The sequence below is a fragment of the Perca fluviatilis genome, chromosome 3, assembly GCF_010015445.1.
Source record: "Perca fluviatilis chromosome 3, GENO_Pfluv_1.0, whole genome shotgun sequence".
Lineage (NCBI taxonomy): Eukaryota > Metazoa > Chordata > Actinopteri > Perciformes > Percidae > Perca > Perca fluviatilis.
Window position 1 is genome coordinate 36106618 of NC_053114.1, and position 15629 is coordinate 36122246.

The 15629-nt window shown below is 41.4% G+C and overlaps 1 protein-coding gene across 2 annotated transcripts in view; it reads right to left on the reverse strand.

The window, feature by feature from the left end:
* The window catches only part of fto (FTO alpha-ketoglutarate dependent dioxygenase), a 120256-nt gene that overhangs the window by 80455 nt on the left and 24172 nt on the right, over positions 1-15629 (reverse strand). Inside the window, exons 4-7 of one of the 2 annotated variants that reach the window (XM_039795314.1) lie at positions 14999-15124; positions 11005-11084; positions 10327-10470; positions 4794-4913 (exon numbers count right to left, since the gene is read on the reverse strand). In XM_039795314.1, coding sequence (XP_039651248.1) covers positions 4794-4913; positions 10327-10470; positions 11005-11084; positions 14999-15124 — 470 coding nt within the window. The remainder of the gene's footprint in view (positions 1-4793; positions 4914-10326; positions 10471-11004; positions 11085-14998; positions 15125-15629) is intronic. The other variant, XM_039795315.1, reaches the window with a different exon arrangement.

Sequence of the window (15629 nt, forward strand, 5' to 3'; positions counted from 1 at the left end):
CAGAAACCATAACATTTATAATGTTTTACAAAGCCATCAAATAAGTGGAGAGGGGATTAATTGCCCCGGCCCGACCTTAAAATAATTATTTTGAGCGGTGCAACTCTAAACTCCAATGAAATTGATACACTTTGATAATTAGATTCTTGGCACTGACCCGCTGAAGTCAATAAAGGTTATTAAGGCCAATTGCTGTCTAAACGCATTACGGGCAGAGTAAACTGTCCATCGGAGGCCTCTGCTACTCCAGCGCCAATATGATAATCCATTCTCCGTCCTGGGGGTTTCTTCCCCAGCGCCTGTGTCTCCACTCTGCCATACAAAACCAGATTGGATTCGCTTAACCTTTCCAGGACTTTGATCAAATGAGCTCACACAGCAATAACATTTACATTGACCCCCACCCAACACACACACAACCCTCTCTTTTTGTGTTACCTCCTCCCCCTCTCTGTGTCTGTCTCTACAGACTCTCCCTACAGCTCACTACCCTCCCTCCTCAGCACCGACCCTCCACAAGCTAGGTCAATAACCTAATCAGCTATCGATGGCGACCGGGCCAGGCTGTGTATGATTGCAGTGCAACCCTCCTTAGTCGCTCAGATTGTTTCCGAAGACGGTTAGGACACATGCATGCACGCAAAAGTCAGCCTCTATTACAAATCAGAGGAGGTAATTTTTGTCACACAATGAGAAAAAAAATAAATAGTGTGTACAGCATATACATATATATATATATATATATATATATATATATATATATATATTTTTTTATATATATATATATATATATATATGTGTGTGTGTGTGTGTGTGTGTGTGTGTGTGACCAAACCATAGGAAAACATGGAATGACAGGCTGGGTGAATGTTGTAGAGGAAGACATGGCCCCAATACCACTTCCTGTTTTGTACATCTTGAAGTATACAAATGTATTCAACTGAGTGGATCCCATTTATTATGAAAGTAGATTAATTTCCTTGATATGTGTTGAAAAGATTTCCATCTACAAGGCTCGTTATCCTGTCAAATGAGGGAGAAAGTGTGAGAAAGAGACAGAGATATGGCGTGAGAGCGAGAGAACAAGAGAAAGGAAGAACATAAAGAGAGAGAGGGAGACGGAGTGCATTGAAATCTCTTTGCTTCTGCGGTGGCTTTTGAAGTTGTGAGATGAGCAGCCACAGAAGTCAGGAAAGTGACAAATTAGGGAAAAAGCTGTACTGTGCAAGCAGAGCTGCTAAATCAATTAAAGTCATGCCAAGTGCATACATTAACATCAATGGCACACACATACACACACACTCACACAAACACACATGCACGGAGAAGGGGAGATGTGCTCATGGGCTCGTCGCTGTCGCTTCTCCCCCACAGTGAAAAGAGGAAAGATAAAAAATACCACACCGGTATTTAAAATATTCTGCATAAAGCCAAGACTCTCTGTCTATTGTCAGTCAGACGGAAGCTTTTCATTGTTGCTAGTTTAAGGAAATGTCACTATTGTATGATAGCCATGATAGCAGAGTCCTGAGGGAATGTAAAGCTACGAGCGAGGCAGAGGCCTAAAAGGACTTTAGCACCCTGGATCACAGGGGAATGTAAAACCTTTAAGTTAATGTCCTTTTTCTGTCCCCCCCTACACACACACACACACACACACACACACACACACACACACACACACACACACACACACACACACACACTCACACACACACACACACACACACTGTACTTTTGCTGTACATTCACATACAAATACCTACACTTTAAGTTTATTCAGAAGCACATCTTTTTGTTTCTATCAAGACACCACATGAATTCATGAGGTACCAAAAAGAGGCGAGCGAGCAAGTGGACCCGTTTTGTGTCGGCTCTTTATTTATTTATTTATGTATTTTTATCAGAATGTCATTCAAATGGAAGGGTGAGCATTTGCATGACAACAGGCTGAGGAGCAGAGTAGGAGCCCCAGGGAGAGACAGTATCCATAAACAGGAGCTATTCCCCCCATATTGCAATATTCTTTATACAGACTAACAAACGCATACATAGCCCAGCACATCCCACAACACTGTGTGCTAAATATGACAATAAAGAGAGGAAGGCTGGCTGTTTGTATTGCTATTTTAGCAGGATAAAACAATAGGCTGTTTTATTGCTACAGCACAGAGTATAAAACAACACAGTGTCAATTTATAAACCCTATTTAAAGAGACATATATTTGTTATTTAAAACACCCATGGTGATATCAGATTTGACAAAAATAATGCTGTATTAAAATATACTCTGCAGGCAAGAACAGAAAAATCGAAATAAATAAATGGCAAACGGCATCTGCACACAGTAGGTCACTTGCATTTCACTAAATTACACTACACTGTCAATTGCCAGCTTCAAAATGTAAAATATATGCAATAAAGTAATGTAGGGGGGGACCCACATAATTTAAATAACTCAAAGTAATTTAGAGAAATGTGTTTTAATCTAACTGCAGAAAAGCCACAGCTATGAAAACCTCTACAAGGAAAATCTATAAGTCACATCTATAAAGTGCTTTTCATCAGCATATCAGAGGTCGATGCATGTATGTAAATATTGCTTGCCAGAGCAATAATGTTGTCTTTCATCAAAATAGCGATTGACTACATTTATGCATTCGCCGGTGTATTATTTTTGCGATGGTTCAATAAGCATCTCTGCAGAAGATATACTTGCCTGTGTGTGATTTGACACTATGTGATGAAATGAAATTTAGTCAAATTGTAAAATGAATGTTGTTATAAATACCGGAGTAATTTCAGATGTAAAAAACATAACAAGACTAAATATCATTTTATTTGTTTTTTTTTTTTACTAAAAAGTGTCTCCCATTTTATTTGCTGTATAAAGTCTGATTCTAAGTTTCTACTGCATGACAGACAGCCACATGAGTGACACACACACAAACACACACACACAGTGGATATGGTTTGCTCGCCCATTAAAGAGAGACTGAGACACAGCAACTGAGAGAGAGAGAGAGAAAAAAAAAAAAAAAAAAAAAAAAAAAAAAAAAAAAAAAGAGAGAGAGAGAGAGAGACCTCACATTTCACTGATGCCCTTTTCTAAATACAGGTCCAAATCACACACTTCATCTGGGCCCGGAGGTGGAGCTCTAGATGAGTTTAGCCCCTGTCTACTAACCCCTCCACCCACCCACCCTCTGCCAGGCTGTTCGACTAAGTGAGAGAGAGGGAGAAAGAGAGACTATGACTAGATCCAAGCAGCGTCGGCAGCAGCAGCACTGTTCTCCTCCAGCCCCTGTCTTTATCCCCGCCTGAGCATTAGATGTGATTACTGCTCAGCGCTCCACACTGACAGAGACAGAGAGCTCCCAGAGACAGCAGGAGAGGGTGAGAGACCTAAAGAGACACAGACAGCGAAAATGAGAGCGAAAAAAAAAAAAAAAAAGAGAGAGAGAGAGAGAGAGATGGAGCTCTCTCCGCTGCTGCTACAGTGATACAAGAGTGCCCCCTGCTGCTTCTGCTGTCTGGGTTTTAAACACACACACACACACACACACACACACACACACACACACACACACACCACGTACATACATGGACACACACATCCACTCTTTGAAATCTAACTTTGAGAGACGGACTGCATAGAACCTGTGGGGAGGGAGAGAAAGCGAGACCAAGCATGTATCTGTGTGTGTGTTTGTGAGCTGCATATCTACAGTGCTGTGTGTGTGTGTGTGTGTGTGTGTGTGTGTGTGTGTGTGTGTGTGTGTTTGTGCGTGCGTGCGTGCGTGCCCGCGGTACTTTATGTACTGTATAGAGCAGTGACTAAGGTGACTTCATTATGAGTCTGACATTACTAAGTGATTCCTCTACAGTGGTGTCTAACTAATAGCTGCGTGCCCACGTTACTCTCAATTAAAACTTCTGTGAGGCTACGATTGAACACATGACACATCCTTAATAATGCATGTGGTGAGAAGTTAAGACAATCCATCATGTAATTTTAAACACACCCTCCCTTGTGAGGAACATTATTGGACAGCAGATCACTTATGTAGTTTGTAAAAGAAACACAAGCGGAGGCATGTTGAGCATTTAGAAAGGTGGAAACTCTTATTATGAAATGACAGTGCCGCTAGTCATGGAGCTTCTCATATCGTTGGGAAATTCAAAAAATGTTTGTTATCATCACTCTTTTTTTTCATCTATTATTTGTTTTTATTTCTATTAGTATTATTAGTATTATTATTGTTGTAATTATTATTATTACTATTATTATTATTATTAGTAGTAGTATTATTCACTTTTAACAATATTATCCAGGTAATATTTTAGATAGATACAATGAATGTGGCTTATTTAAGCAAGGCGAGGCAGCTGTATTTGTATAGCACATTTCAGCAACAAGGGTCTATATTCTTATATTAAACCGGTGTTGTATATTAAAAAAGCTTTTTATGTCTATGTTTTCAGTTTTGTATACTAAAAAAGCTATTTATGCCTATGTTTTTCTTTTCATCTACTTTCTAAAAAAGGAATGGCATCATCGTAAGGCCTAGGATTGAGAATAGTGTGTCTGTAAACCTAAACTGAAGAAAACAAATAGTTTCTTGCTAAAAAAAAACAAAACAGCCTGTACATTAAAACTGAAATGCATTTGACATAACCACTGAAGGATTAGTACAGTAATGTGAGCGAAATGGCGTTCAGTAAATTGCACAGGCAGAGAGAGCAGCCAGTGAGGATGCCATATGACCAGCGGTGTGTCTGAGCGGCCTTACCATCGTCTCCATGAGCTTCCAGTCCTTCTCCAGCTGCTCCATCGGCCCGGTCCACCAGCTGCAGAAGCGGGCGAAGCGCTGGCCCTGAAACCAGTACTGCCGCAGCCACTCAAACTCCACCTGCAGACACACGCACATGTAAACAGGATACTAAATCTGGTTCAGACAATAAAATAAGTGGAAAGAAATGTACCTGTCAATGCTCTTCAGTAAAAATATGAACCCATTATTTTCTTTCATTAGTACATGTGTGTACTTCATTTGATATTGTACTGTAAATAATGAAATTATCATACGAAATAAACATACTGTACATATGGAACTTTATGTCATACATGTACAAACCAATATACTGTGAATTCCTGTTGATCCTCAATTGACATTTTAGTAGTAGCTGTCAGAATTTTCACCTAGTAACTATCTCATTTCTGAATGAAATATTTCAGTGTTTACCGTCATACCTGGCCATTTTCTGTCTAAGCAATTTTTTTTTATCAAAATTGTTATGTATTTCATATTTAAATGTGTTAAATTTTCTCTGTGAGAAATACAAAAAAAATCAATCAAGTATATTCAATCACTTTATGAGGTATAACACCGTAAAGACTAAATTACCTTAGTTTACTTTTTTTAGCGTCAAAAATTGTCCTTTCGCAAATAGTACAAACATTGGTCATCTCTAGGAGTACAATCACACACAAATGTCTGTTCATACATACACACCTTCCAGCCAGCACACCTGAAAACTCCGCCCCCTCCTTCTCCTATCCTCATTCTCCTCCCTCCCTCCTTCCCCTCCCCTCCCACTCCCTCGCTCCGTCTGGAGATGACAGTCTCGGCTGCCGAGCCGCTCCCCTCTCCTCCGCTGGGAGTATTTTTGTTTCCTGCTCTTTTGAAGTGCTGATTTAATCCTCGCAAGGATGCTTCATGTAGCCAGGTGTAGCCTATCTATTTTCTAAGTGTGTCTTTTGCGTGTGCATGTTTGTGTGTTTGTACCTGTATTTGCACCAGTGTGTTTGCGCTCTTGCGTGTATCTGTCTACATAGGTGTGTGAGTGGCTTTGTTATAGTCTGAGAATACAGTTAACGTGAGTGCGTATGTCAAAGATTGCCCCAAATGCCGCCAACGTAAACACAAGACGTTGTGAGTTGCCCTCCCCCAAAACGTCCTACAAAGCATCATCCACCCAAAACAATGCACGCTCTATTTCATTTTGACGCCGACAACTGTACAACACAAAAAGTCTTTGCATGCAAAGGAGTCACATATCAAATGGGACAGAGAGAGCTATTGTTCCTTTTCTGAAAACTATTTTGGTTTTGTTCTTCTCACAGAGCATTAGCCAATGTATACAACAGACCCGTTTTAGAGCTGCAAACTCATAGTCACAACGAGGTTTAAGTGGGCGAGTTCAACCCAAAAAGTCTCCATTCAAATAGCACAGTTTTTTTGTACGAACCAGTTCCCACCCTCACACAGCCCTGTCTCTTACAAATTATGCTCGTATACAATTCATTTGAACTAGCGGATACGTTTTTGGAGGACCATGAAACATTTTACTTAATGGTTTTGAGGTCTTGGTTAAGTATTGAAAAGTCAATGCTGTCAATGACTTGAAACATGAGATACAACGACGTGACATCTCTTATTGTTGATGTCAAGTGCTTAGCGTGGGCATCCACCCAATGAATTTGTTGGTGTCCAAAAAATGTCAGCCAATGCAATTTATTATTTATATGAGCGTAATCTGTGGGAGGAAGGTTTGTCCCTTCGTTATAAAACCTGCACGTTAGAATGCTCCGTCAGAACTGCTTTTCGGATTGTCGAATAGCTTCGGAACTTTGAATCTTTGTGAAGTGACTTAAGTGGTTGTGCTAGAAAGAAAAATAATATACTGTAGTTTTGAACTCAAATCAAGTCGCCAACATCTTGATTCTTGCTAATAAAAGTGCCATGGAAGAGTGTGAAGACTGAGCCATTGCTCTGTATTATGAAGCAAGTCACCTACCGTCCCGCACCACAAGCAAGTTAAAACAAATGGCGAGAATTATTTGCAGAAACAACTTGAGTGGAATGGTCATCTTTTTTTTTTTTTCTTTTTTCTCTTTTTTTTGGCAAGGATTTGCCCCTATAAAACAAAACAACCAAAGGGGGGGTGTTGGGGGGGAGAAGGGGGTTTGTTTTTTTTTTTTTTTTTTTTTGGGGGGGGGGGGGGGGGGGCCCCCCTCCCCCCCCCTCTCTTTTCTCTCTCCCCCCTTCCGCACCATGGCAACTCTGGAGTTGAAGCCAAGTAGCCCCTTTTTTCCCATTTAATGAGGCACGGGTTTTGTTTTCTACACCTTCATATTCCCTGAGTGGGTCCAATCAATTTCCGGGCCACGGCCCTGAGGTGGGAGCTGATGAGAGGGGGATCGATCCTACTCTGCCGTTCTCTGTTTACCTTTCCCAGCCTCCTCACACATCAGCCAGGAGAACTGGTGCCCCCAGCTCTCTGAGCAACCAGGCACGCAATTTACACTCATCACACACTTGCCAGAGTGGTCATACTAGGTTATACTGTACATTCACAGATTGTCGTATACATTTCCATTTCTTTCTATATCCATAAAATAGTAGTGTTCAATTATGTTTCTCAGACTCAGGCCACAACAGAAGCTAAAAGTAGTCTTCCTGTCTTAGCTGCCACTGAAGAAGAGCTCCTTCATATAAATTTGACCAATGTCATTAAATGAACTAAAACTTAAGAAAACAACAGGAATCTTTGGTTAAATCATGATTTAGCAGAGCTCAGAACGGTTGAAAAACATTCACTTTTAGAACATTTTATCCCTTGTGATCCTAACAGACCATCCAATAAATAAACCCTTAAAATGAAAAGTAAAAATGTACAAACAAGTACAAACTACATACTGCACAGATCTGCTGACAGAAGAAATGTGTTTTGAGAGGTGATTTAAAAGATTGCAATGATATTGCCAGCATAAGGCTCGAAGAAAAGCAAAGCCAAGCATCGACCTAAGAGCCTGGGGAGACATTTTGGCCTGAAAACAGGACATTGGAAGGTCACACACACCTGCTTCCACACAGTTTACTATCTGCCTGAACATGTGGGAAAACCTTGTCGCTCCCTTCAATATTTACTGTGGGGGGACTAGCATCATTATACGGGGTCCCTCAGGGCACTCTGTCACACACCCACCTGGGAAGTGACACAGTGGCTTTAAATGAGACAAGACGTTTGCATCTGGGATTAGCATTTCAAAGCCAAACATGCACACGGGGCCCGTGTGGCGATGCTATGTTAGACTACCCCCCCGCCCTTCGCCACCTAAGACAGGGGGAAAGATTAAAAAGAGACAGTGAGAGGGACCACGCTTAACAAACAGGTGGGAACTTCAGTTTTCTTCATTTCTGTCACCCATCAAACCTTACTTCAACTCGACATCCCGCCCCATCCCTGAACACTCATACTCAGATGGCAAACGCCCTGTTTCATCATCGTCAGACCCGCCCACGTCTTCTGACAAGTGTCAACCTCCAGTCGTCCCACCAACCCCCCCCCCCGTTGCACCACATTGCACAATATATCTGTGGCACATGCTAGTCGGTGCTAGCTTGCTGTTTAGCACTTTTTAAAGGAAAGGCCCATAAGGCACTGCTCAGGTCAGGCCGCCTGCGCGTCTCAGGCTTGTTCGCTCCTCGGCCGTCCATGTCAAACACGACCTGCGCAATATGCACACACCACACGCCAGAGTGGGCCGCCATCATAAATAACTCCACCACCAATACATCATTTAAGTGGGTGTTCTGCTCTCGTGGGCAACTCCAAACAAATGGCCACATCTATCATTGTGAGCGCCAGGTAGGGTAGGGTTGAGCCCCCGAGAGCACCCCCCTTACTTAAACATTCACACATACAGTAGATAGGCACACACCTGCTCTTTTATAAATAGCATCCTGTTTTCCTAAATAAACCTGCACGGCCCTCCTGGCGAGGGCCTGTGCTTGGTAATCCTGTGGCGCTATGCAACAAAATAGCAGGTGTTGCTAGCTCAACTAGCGCAGTGCTCCTTCTGACACAGGCAGCCCTATTGTTTGGCAGGACTGAATAATTAATATTGTCTACAACCTTTAAACAACCTTACGTCAGACTCATCTGTCATGGCGTCCCGCTGTGGGGCCTGGGTGCTAGCGTCGGCTAGGATGTGCGCTTTGAGCCCAGGGGTGTAAAGGGGGAGAGGTGAAGTGCTATATTAACTGTTGGCTTGTGGCAAGCTAGCACAGGGGGCGGGTGGCTCCGCAGGCGGCCCCTCGCGTTCCTCTTTTTTGACCTCACTTCACTTCAATTCATCTCCCAATACCCCAAGCCAGCATCACTCCTTGTGTGTGGGGGTTAGCGAGGGGAGCGGGGCATGACTCCATCTTTAGATAACATATGGAGAGGCTATTGCCTCATGATCAATCACAGGCCAGGACAAACGAGAACAACCTGGATTTCATAGTGGAGGCATTTCCCTGAGTAAAAACAACCAGTATGGTCTGTTAGTCTTATGATGCAGAGGAAATGGAAAGGGCATATTAAACCAGCATTCAATTGTATCATGCATGTTTTTTTTTTTTTTAAGATAATTTTTCAGCTTTTCTGCCTTTATTTGATAGGACAGCTAGGTGAGAAAGGGGAGAGAGGGGGAGAGGGGAGAAGACATGCAGGAAGTTGTCACAGGTCGGATTCGAACCCTGGACCTCTGCGTCGAGGCATAAACCTCTCAGTATATGGGCGCCTGCTCTACCCACTGAGCCAACGCGGGCCACATCATGCATGTTTCTTGCTTATCAATTCCTTTGACTATGTTTTACCATACTGTATTGTTAGTCCCTGATAATACTTTGTCTGGTTAACCCAGCACCCCAACATGGAATGGTGTTGACTTGAAAGATTCTAGGCTATAGTCAAATAAATAAACCCCAGAGGGTATGTATTCAATATGCGAAGTGTAGTGTGTGCATATATATGCATATGCTTATATGTTTCTTCAATTAATCTTCTTTCTTTCTTCATAAATTCAATTCTCCCAGATATTTATCCATATTATTCAAATGCCTAAATTCTCTATATTTCATGACACTTTTCTAATGTGTTCTGTGATCCTGTCCTGATGAAATTTTGTTTTGCAGATGGTTGTGAGCCATCTTTAACCTCCTTGGAGTACCAGATGGTCGAGCACTGCAAGCATCAGAAGAATTCAGATAGTGTCAGGAAGGTTCATGATCACAGATCATCTGGTACTCCAAGCAGGCTAAAACTATTTTAAAACATTTCCAAATGTTTGATTCAGGCCTGCTGCATAAGTAGTAATAAGGGCGAAACAGGTTAGTTAAAAATATACACCTATACAGACTTAACAATGCCAATACAAATAAATGTCAACAGTTGCACGCACGCACACACACACACATGAAATTGTGCAAAAATCACAAACAAATGTGTGTACGCACACATGCGGATGCATGTGAACACACACCTCGTGCCCACCTCATTGTGAATCTCCTCACAGTGCTGTAGCGTTGTCGGCAGCAGGGCCAGCAGGCTGTGAGAGCCTGTCTCTGGGTCAGTGTGCAGGGTGGACAGGGCCTCTTGACACCGCGACTGGATGTAGGTCAGGGTACCACTGGAACACTGGTAGGAGAGGGACAGACCCAGTGTTATACACATTACTGCCATGCAGGGTTTTCAACTAAGCCCCGTCAATCAAAGGACAAGCAAAAACATAAGTTTAGTTTAAAGTTAAGTTTAATAAATACCTTTTTTTTAACATACAAATTCTATTTAATTCATCATACATGTGCTATGCACTGCAAATGCCATTCATTTATCGGTTTTATTTCTCATGGTGTCGGTGGATGATTAAGACAAAGTTTATTTACTTTTTCTAAAAAGCTTTCATGCATTTGCACATTTCGTTTTCAACAATTGAGATAACAGAATCCTTCCATTTCAATGAAAACAAGACTTTTTTAATTAAGTCATTATTTACCAGACAGAGTGTTCAAGTTTTTCATTATACACAGGCGTTCCCTAACACAGCGTGTACAGTAAGTACCAGCAGCAGTCCTTACTGGAACCAAAGGCGACTGTTGGCTCGCTATACAGAATTTCCACGACATAATTTAAAACACTGCATTTTCCCTTTTAGGCCTGTTGGCTTCTCACCTCTGCCACTCTGTGTGTGGAGCTGAAGCGTGTGGTCTCTCCAGCCAGGACACAGTGCTGGTGGGTACTGTTCAGGTCATCTGGTGAATAAAGGGAAGAGAAATCTATGAGAACATGCTAACTATACCACCAACAATCAGCAACAGAGCAGCGAAGAAGAGAAAGTAAGAGAACAGACCAGAAAAGAGAAGAAAAAAAAAATCAGAAATAACCATTTGATAAATCATTGTAATGCAAAAAAAACGACAGCAGAATGGAATAAGAGTTCAAATTTTTAAATAATTATAATCAATAAAATGAATAAATAAAAGAACTGATTACAATAGAAAAACAGATGAAAAGCAGGGCGTGAAGGAACATGACAACTAAATCATCACGTACGCCAACACAGATTGCGCTTGGTCCAGCACTGAATCAAATAGAATGAGCAGCATTGTACTATAATTTTAATTACCAAACAAAACCAGATCGCACTCAATCTGTCAAGATGGAAGAGCCATACCAACAAACATTTGTCCAATATCACAGAGGCTTTACAAAAAGGCCTTACTGCTGTTTCCTGTGTATCCCTCCATGTGTTTCTTTGTGTGTATAGATGTTTCTCAGCTCTGCCATTATTTGCCTCATACCAATAATTAATTTAGCCGTGACAGAGCTGTCATTCACAGCACATGTGCATATTTACAGCCGCCTTGAGCAAGAGTACACTGGCTAATGCCTGTGATTTGAAAGTCAAACAGCCAAATGCTTTGGGAGGAAGATATTATTGTTTGGTGGAGAGAAAAAAAGATGGTGACAAACAAAACAACTTGCCGGTGTTTTCTTCACCCTGATGAGATTGTGAGGGATTAGGTCTCTGGGCAGAATTACTCTGCGTCTTTAAAACTGTTTATATCCAATAACAAATTATCTCCATCAATCTGCTCTTTTCTTGGCGCGTCTGATGCGTCAGTGGGATCAGGAGGGAGTAGAGGCAAACTCGATAACTGTAATAAATATTTATCTTTCTTTCAACCCCTGTGCCTGCTGCCACTTGTCCTCCTTTTCCAGGAAGCAGGCTTTTAAATATATTGGGTCAACTCTTTTCTCCAGTCCCCCTGTGCATTGGGAGCTGGAAATCTTATTATTGAACAGGCCCGGTGTCAAGACTTGCATTGTTCTTTTTTAACCACTGAAATTCCATTTGGGTGGAAATGATGGTGATTCAATTTGCCTCCAGCAGCTCAGACATTAGCAGTTCAAAAGGGCCAGCTGGCGACAAATGGTGCTGAAAAGACATTATGGTGCCTGTAGTTAGACAACATTGTAGTTTTCTTTTAATACCACAAAACTATCTGTCAAATGGTGTATGTCACTTAAACACTGTTACAATGTATTTGAACACATGGTCTAGTGGTGGCTGCTCTGTCTGCATGTACATGTGTGCATTTGAAACAGGGTGGTTGGGGGGGGAGGGCTGCCCTTCCTCCAACAAGCAGAGGAATGCGAGTGTTTTAAGCATGTGAGTTGCGCAAATGTATATGTGCGTGCATATGTTGTGCCAAGTATTTAATTCAGGTAGACCAACAAAGCAATAGACAGCCAAGGACTGTGAGAGCTGCTATCGTTGTGCAGCAGTTGGCCTCTCAAGGGCGTACTCACCGAGTGGAGCATAAATCCCCACTGATCCGCGACAGTCAAGTCCCATTAGAATGGTCTGCACAACAGCCCATCACTCTATTATCATGGCTGGCCTGAAACTGACTGTTCTATTGTAAATCTTATCCAGCTAAAGGAGGTCGGCTTCAAGCCCTGTCAAGCTGAATATTAGGTACAGACATCGCTGCTCTCAGATGAAAACATAGCAGCTTCAAAGAGTCAACTTCAGGAATTCATTAAAACCTTCCTATTCCTTAGTTGTACAAAATAAAAAGATTCAAATCGACAAACACTTCAACATAATGTAGATACAGTAGATAGGTAATCTAATATTCAGATAGATATATGTGTTAGATGGTATGTGGATGTAAGATTAACGCTTACAGACACAGAGTTAAACCTACATTGTAGAAGCAGCTTCCTGTGTGGCATATTTGAAATGTACATATTTTCTTGATGTTAACAAAACAGCGGTTTCTCACCTGCTGTAGTCATGCTGATTAATCCAGAATGCAGTCACTTATAATATAGCAGTTGTATGCAACATTTGATGTTGCTAGGCACCAGGTGTTCTGGACAGTCCATGTGTTTTTGTGCACCTACAGTATGATATGTCCAAAAAAGTGAACCGGTTCTCTTCTTGTTTTTGATTGAGGTTCTGCATTTGTACTATAAGCACAATTTCACATATCACGCCCTACCTGGGGAGACTGTGAATTCACTTGTGGAGGCAAACACATAAATGTTTCGTAAACCGTTTTGTAGTTTGGTTATATGTTTAGTAGTTGTAGAATGGGCCTTGTGGGATCTCGGGCTAAGAAACCTCAAATTAAACTCAACAAAAACATCAAAAAAATACACAAAAAACTCTTAAAGTACAGCGTATCTCCTCCACAAATGGGTTCCGTCTTTCAATCAGTTACATCCCCCTGACTCCAAACTCTGAAAATCTTAGCAGTGTATGCAGAGTGCACAGATAGGGTTTCAGTGTCTTGTCATTGTACAATAGATGGATATATGTATCGGTGGTTGGAGACATCAAAACAGTAATCTTTTAATCACAAGAAAATCTCTCTAGGTCAAATACATCTATTATTACACATGTAAATACCTAAACTATTTGATAATAAAATATAGAAAAAAAGAAATGGAAATAAAAGAAAATGAATTTGATATATTGATGTCTTGATGAATATTGGGTACAGTTATGCTGTAAGAAATGTGAAGGCGGCAGGTGGAAAAAAGCCCTCCGGGACATAGCGTATATCAGAGGAGGCACATGTCTGTCTATACCCGCCAGGGGCCAACAGTAAGCAGTTAGAAGGACTGCAGTAAAAGGGAACTAGCCAATCCAAGTTGGCGAGAAAAAAAAAGTAGGAAAAAAAGAAATAAGGTTGTGCTTTGGTATTTAAACATGGGTTAAATAACAGATAACGAAGGTATATGGGTCCTTAGAGTAAACAAAAATCCACATTCTGTAAAATAGATATTATTTTCTCGATAAATACCATGGATGAATAGTGTGTTCAGGCTGTACTATTCATCTATATCAGTTAAAATATCTATTTAGTTTATCTTTAACTTACAAATGACATTAATCAATCACAGATTTCTTTTTTTTAAATACAGTAATTCATTGAGCATATCAAGGGAAGACTGACTCGAGATTTTACCGTAAGTCTATTCCTATATCCTTATGAAAGCATATATCGTGTGACTTTAAAACATGATAAATCCCCCAATTCATCCGAACCAGGGGCCCTAACTGCTTGTACTGTACATCTGAACACAAGCTTCTGCTGTGTTGTGGATAAATGTCCTCACGCTCAGAAAATATGAGAAAGCTTGGAAGGGCCCACAGGGCCGAAAAGAAGAGGGTGGAGGTGTCTGCTGCAGCCAGAAGCATTAAGCTGTGATTTACACCCCTGTGGCTCGCTGTCTGTCCTCCATAGAGACATAGTCAGCACTGGGTCACAGGACTTCAAAAAATAACATTTGGTTTTCGTAACCTCTGTAATGCATACAATTTCATGGAACCTTAAAGCTCTGTGTTCAGGCCAAGTCACCCCCCCACACACACACACACACACCTCACCCTCACTTCTCTGGGGGCTACAAGAAGAGAATAGAGCTTGAGAGTGAAGTGCAATGCGTGAGAGTGAAGTGCATCTTCCTAGGATGGGTCATTCGGGACAAAGTACAAGAAACACTCAAACACAGGGTAATAAAAGTGTTCCCTCCTCCAAAGTCAGACATGGTGATAGACGTGGCTAAGTTGTGTGAGCAACGTGTTTACATGTCCACGTGCGCATGTGTGCATGTCTGCGTGTGTGTGTTTATGGAGAAGATTCAGTACCTCTCATGTAATAGCAGTCTCCAGACTCCAGTGGCAGCATCAGGCCAGGTGTGTGGATGTCCCAGGCTACCTTGAGCCCAATCCTCCAGCATGCCATCTCACCGCTGCCTCCCTCACTGCTCTCACCTGTCAGTCATACACAGCCCAACTCACTGTAACATTTGCATTTTATATTTATATTCATGTTTCAGGCTTTTGGTTTGACAGTCTCACCCAGCTTGACTTCAACTGAGAGTAAAAGTGCAATTTGTTTAAATTCCTAACATTTTCATGGGAAGCATGTGGTTTTATCGCGATATAATGATGGATATTTAACACATCATTCATTTGAACCACTTTTTGATATCTTGGTAATACAGTGCTAAACAATCTTAGGCAATAGCGATGCCTAAGATGTAGCCAAAACAATAAATTAAATTAAATAGTAAGGAGCGCAATGATTAAATCCATACCACTCAAACAATGGATGTAAGATGTAAGCCTTTGTCTCCAGAAAGAAAGAATCACTTAACAGCAGAGCAAAGATGATATGTTACTGTGATTATATAGGCTGTTAGCAAAGGATCTTTATGCCATCATTATGCTGTGCTAGAGGAAATTGTTAGATAAAAGCTCTTGATGTTGTTTAGTG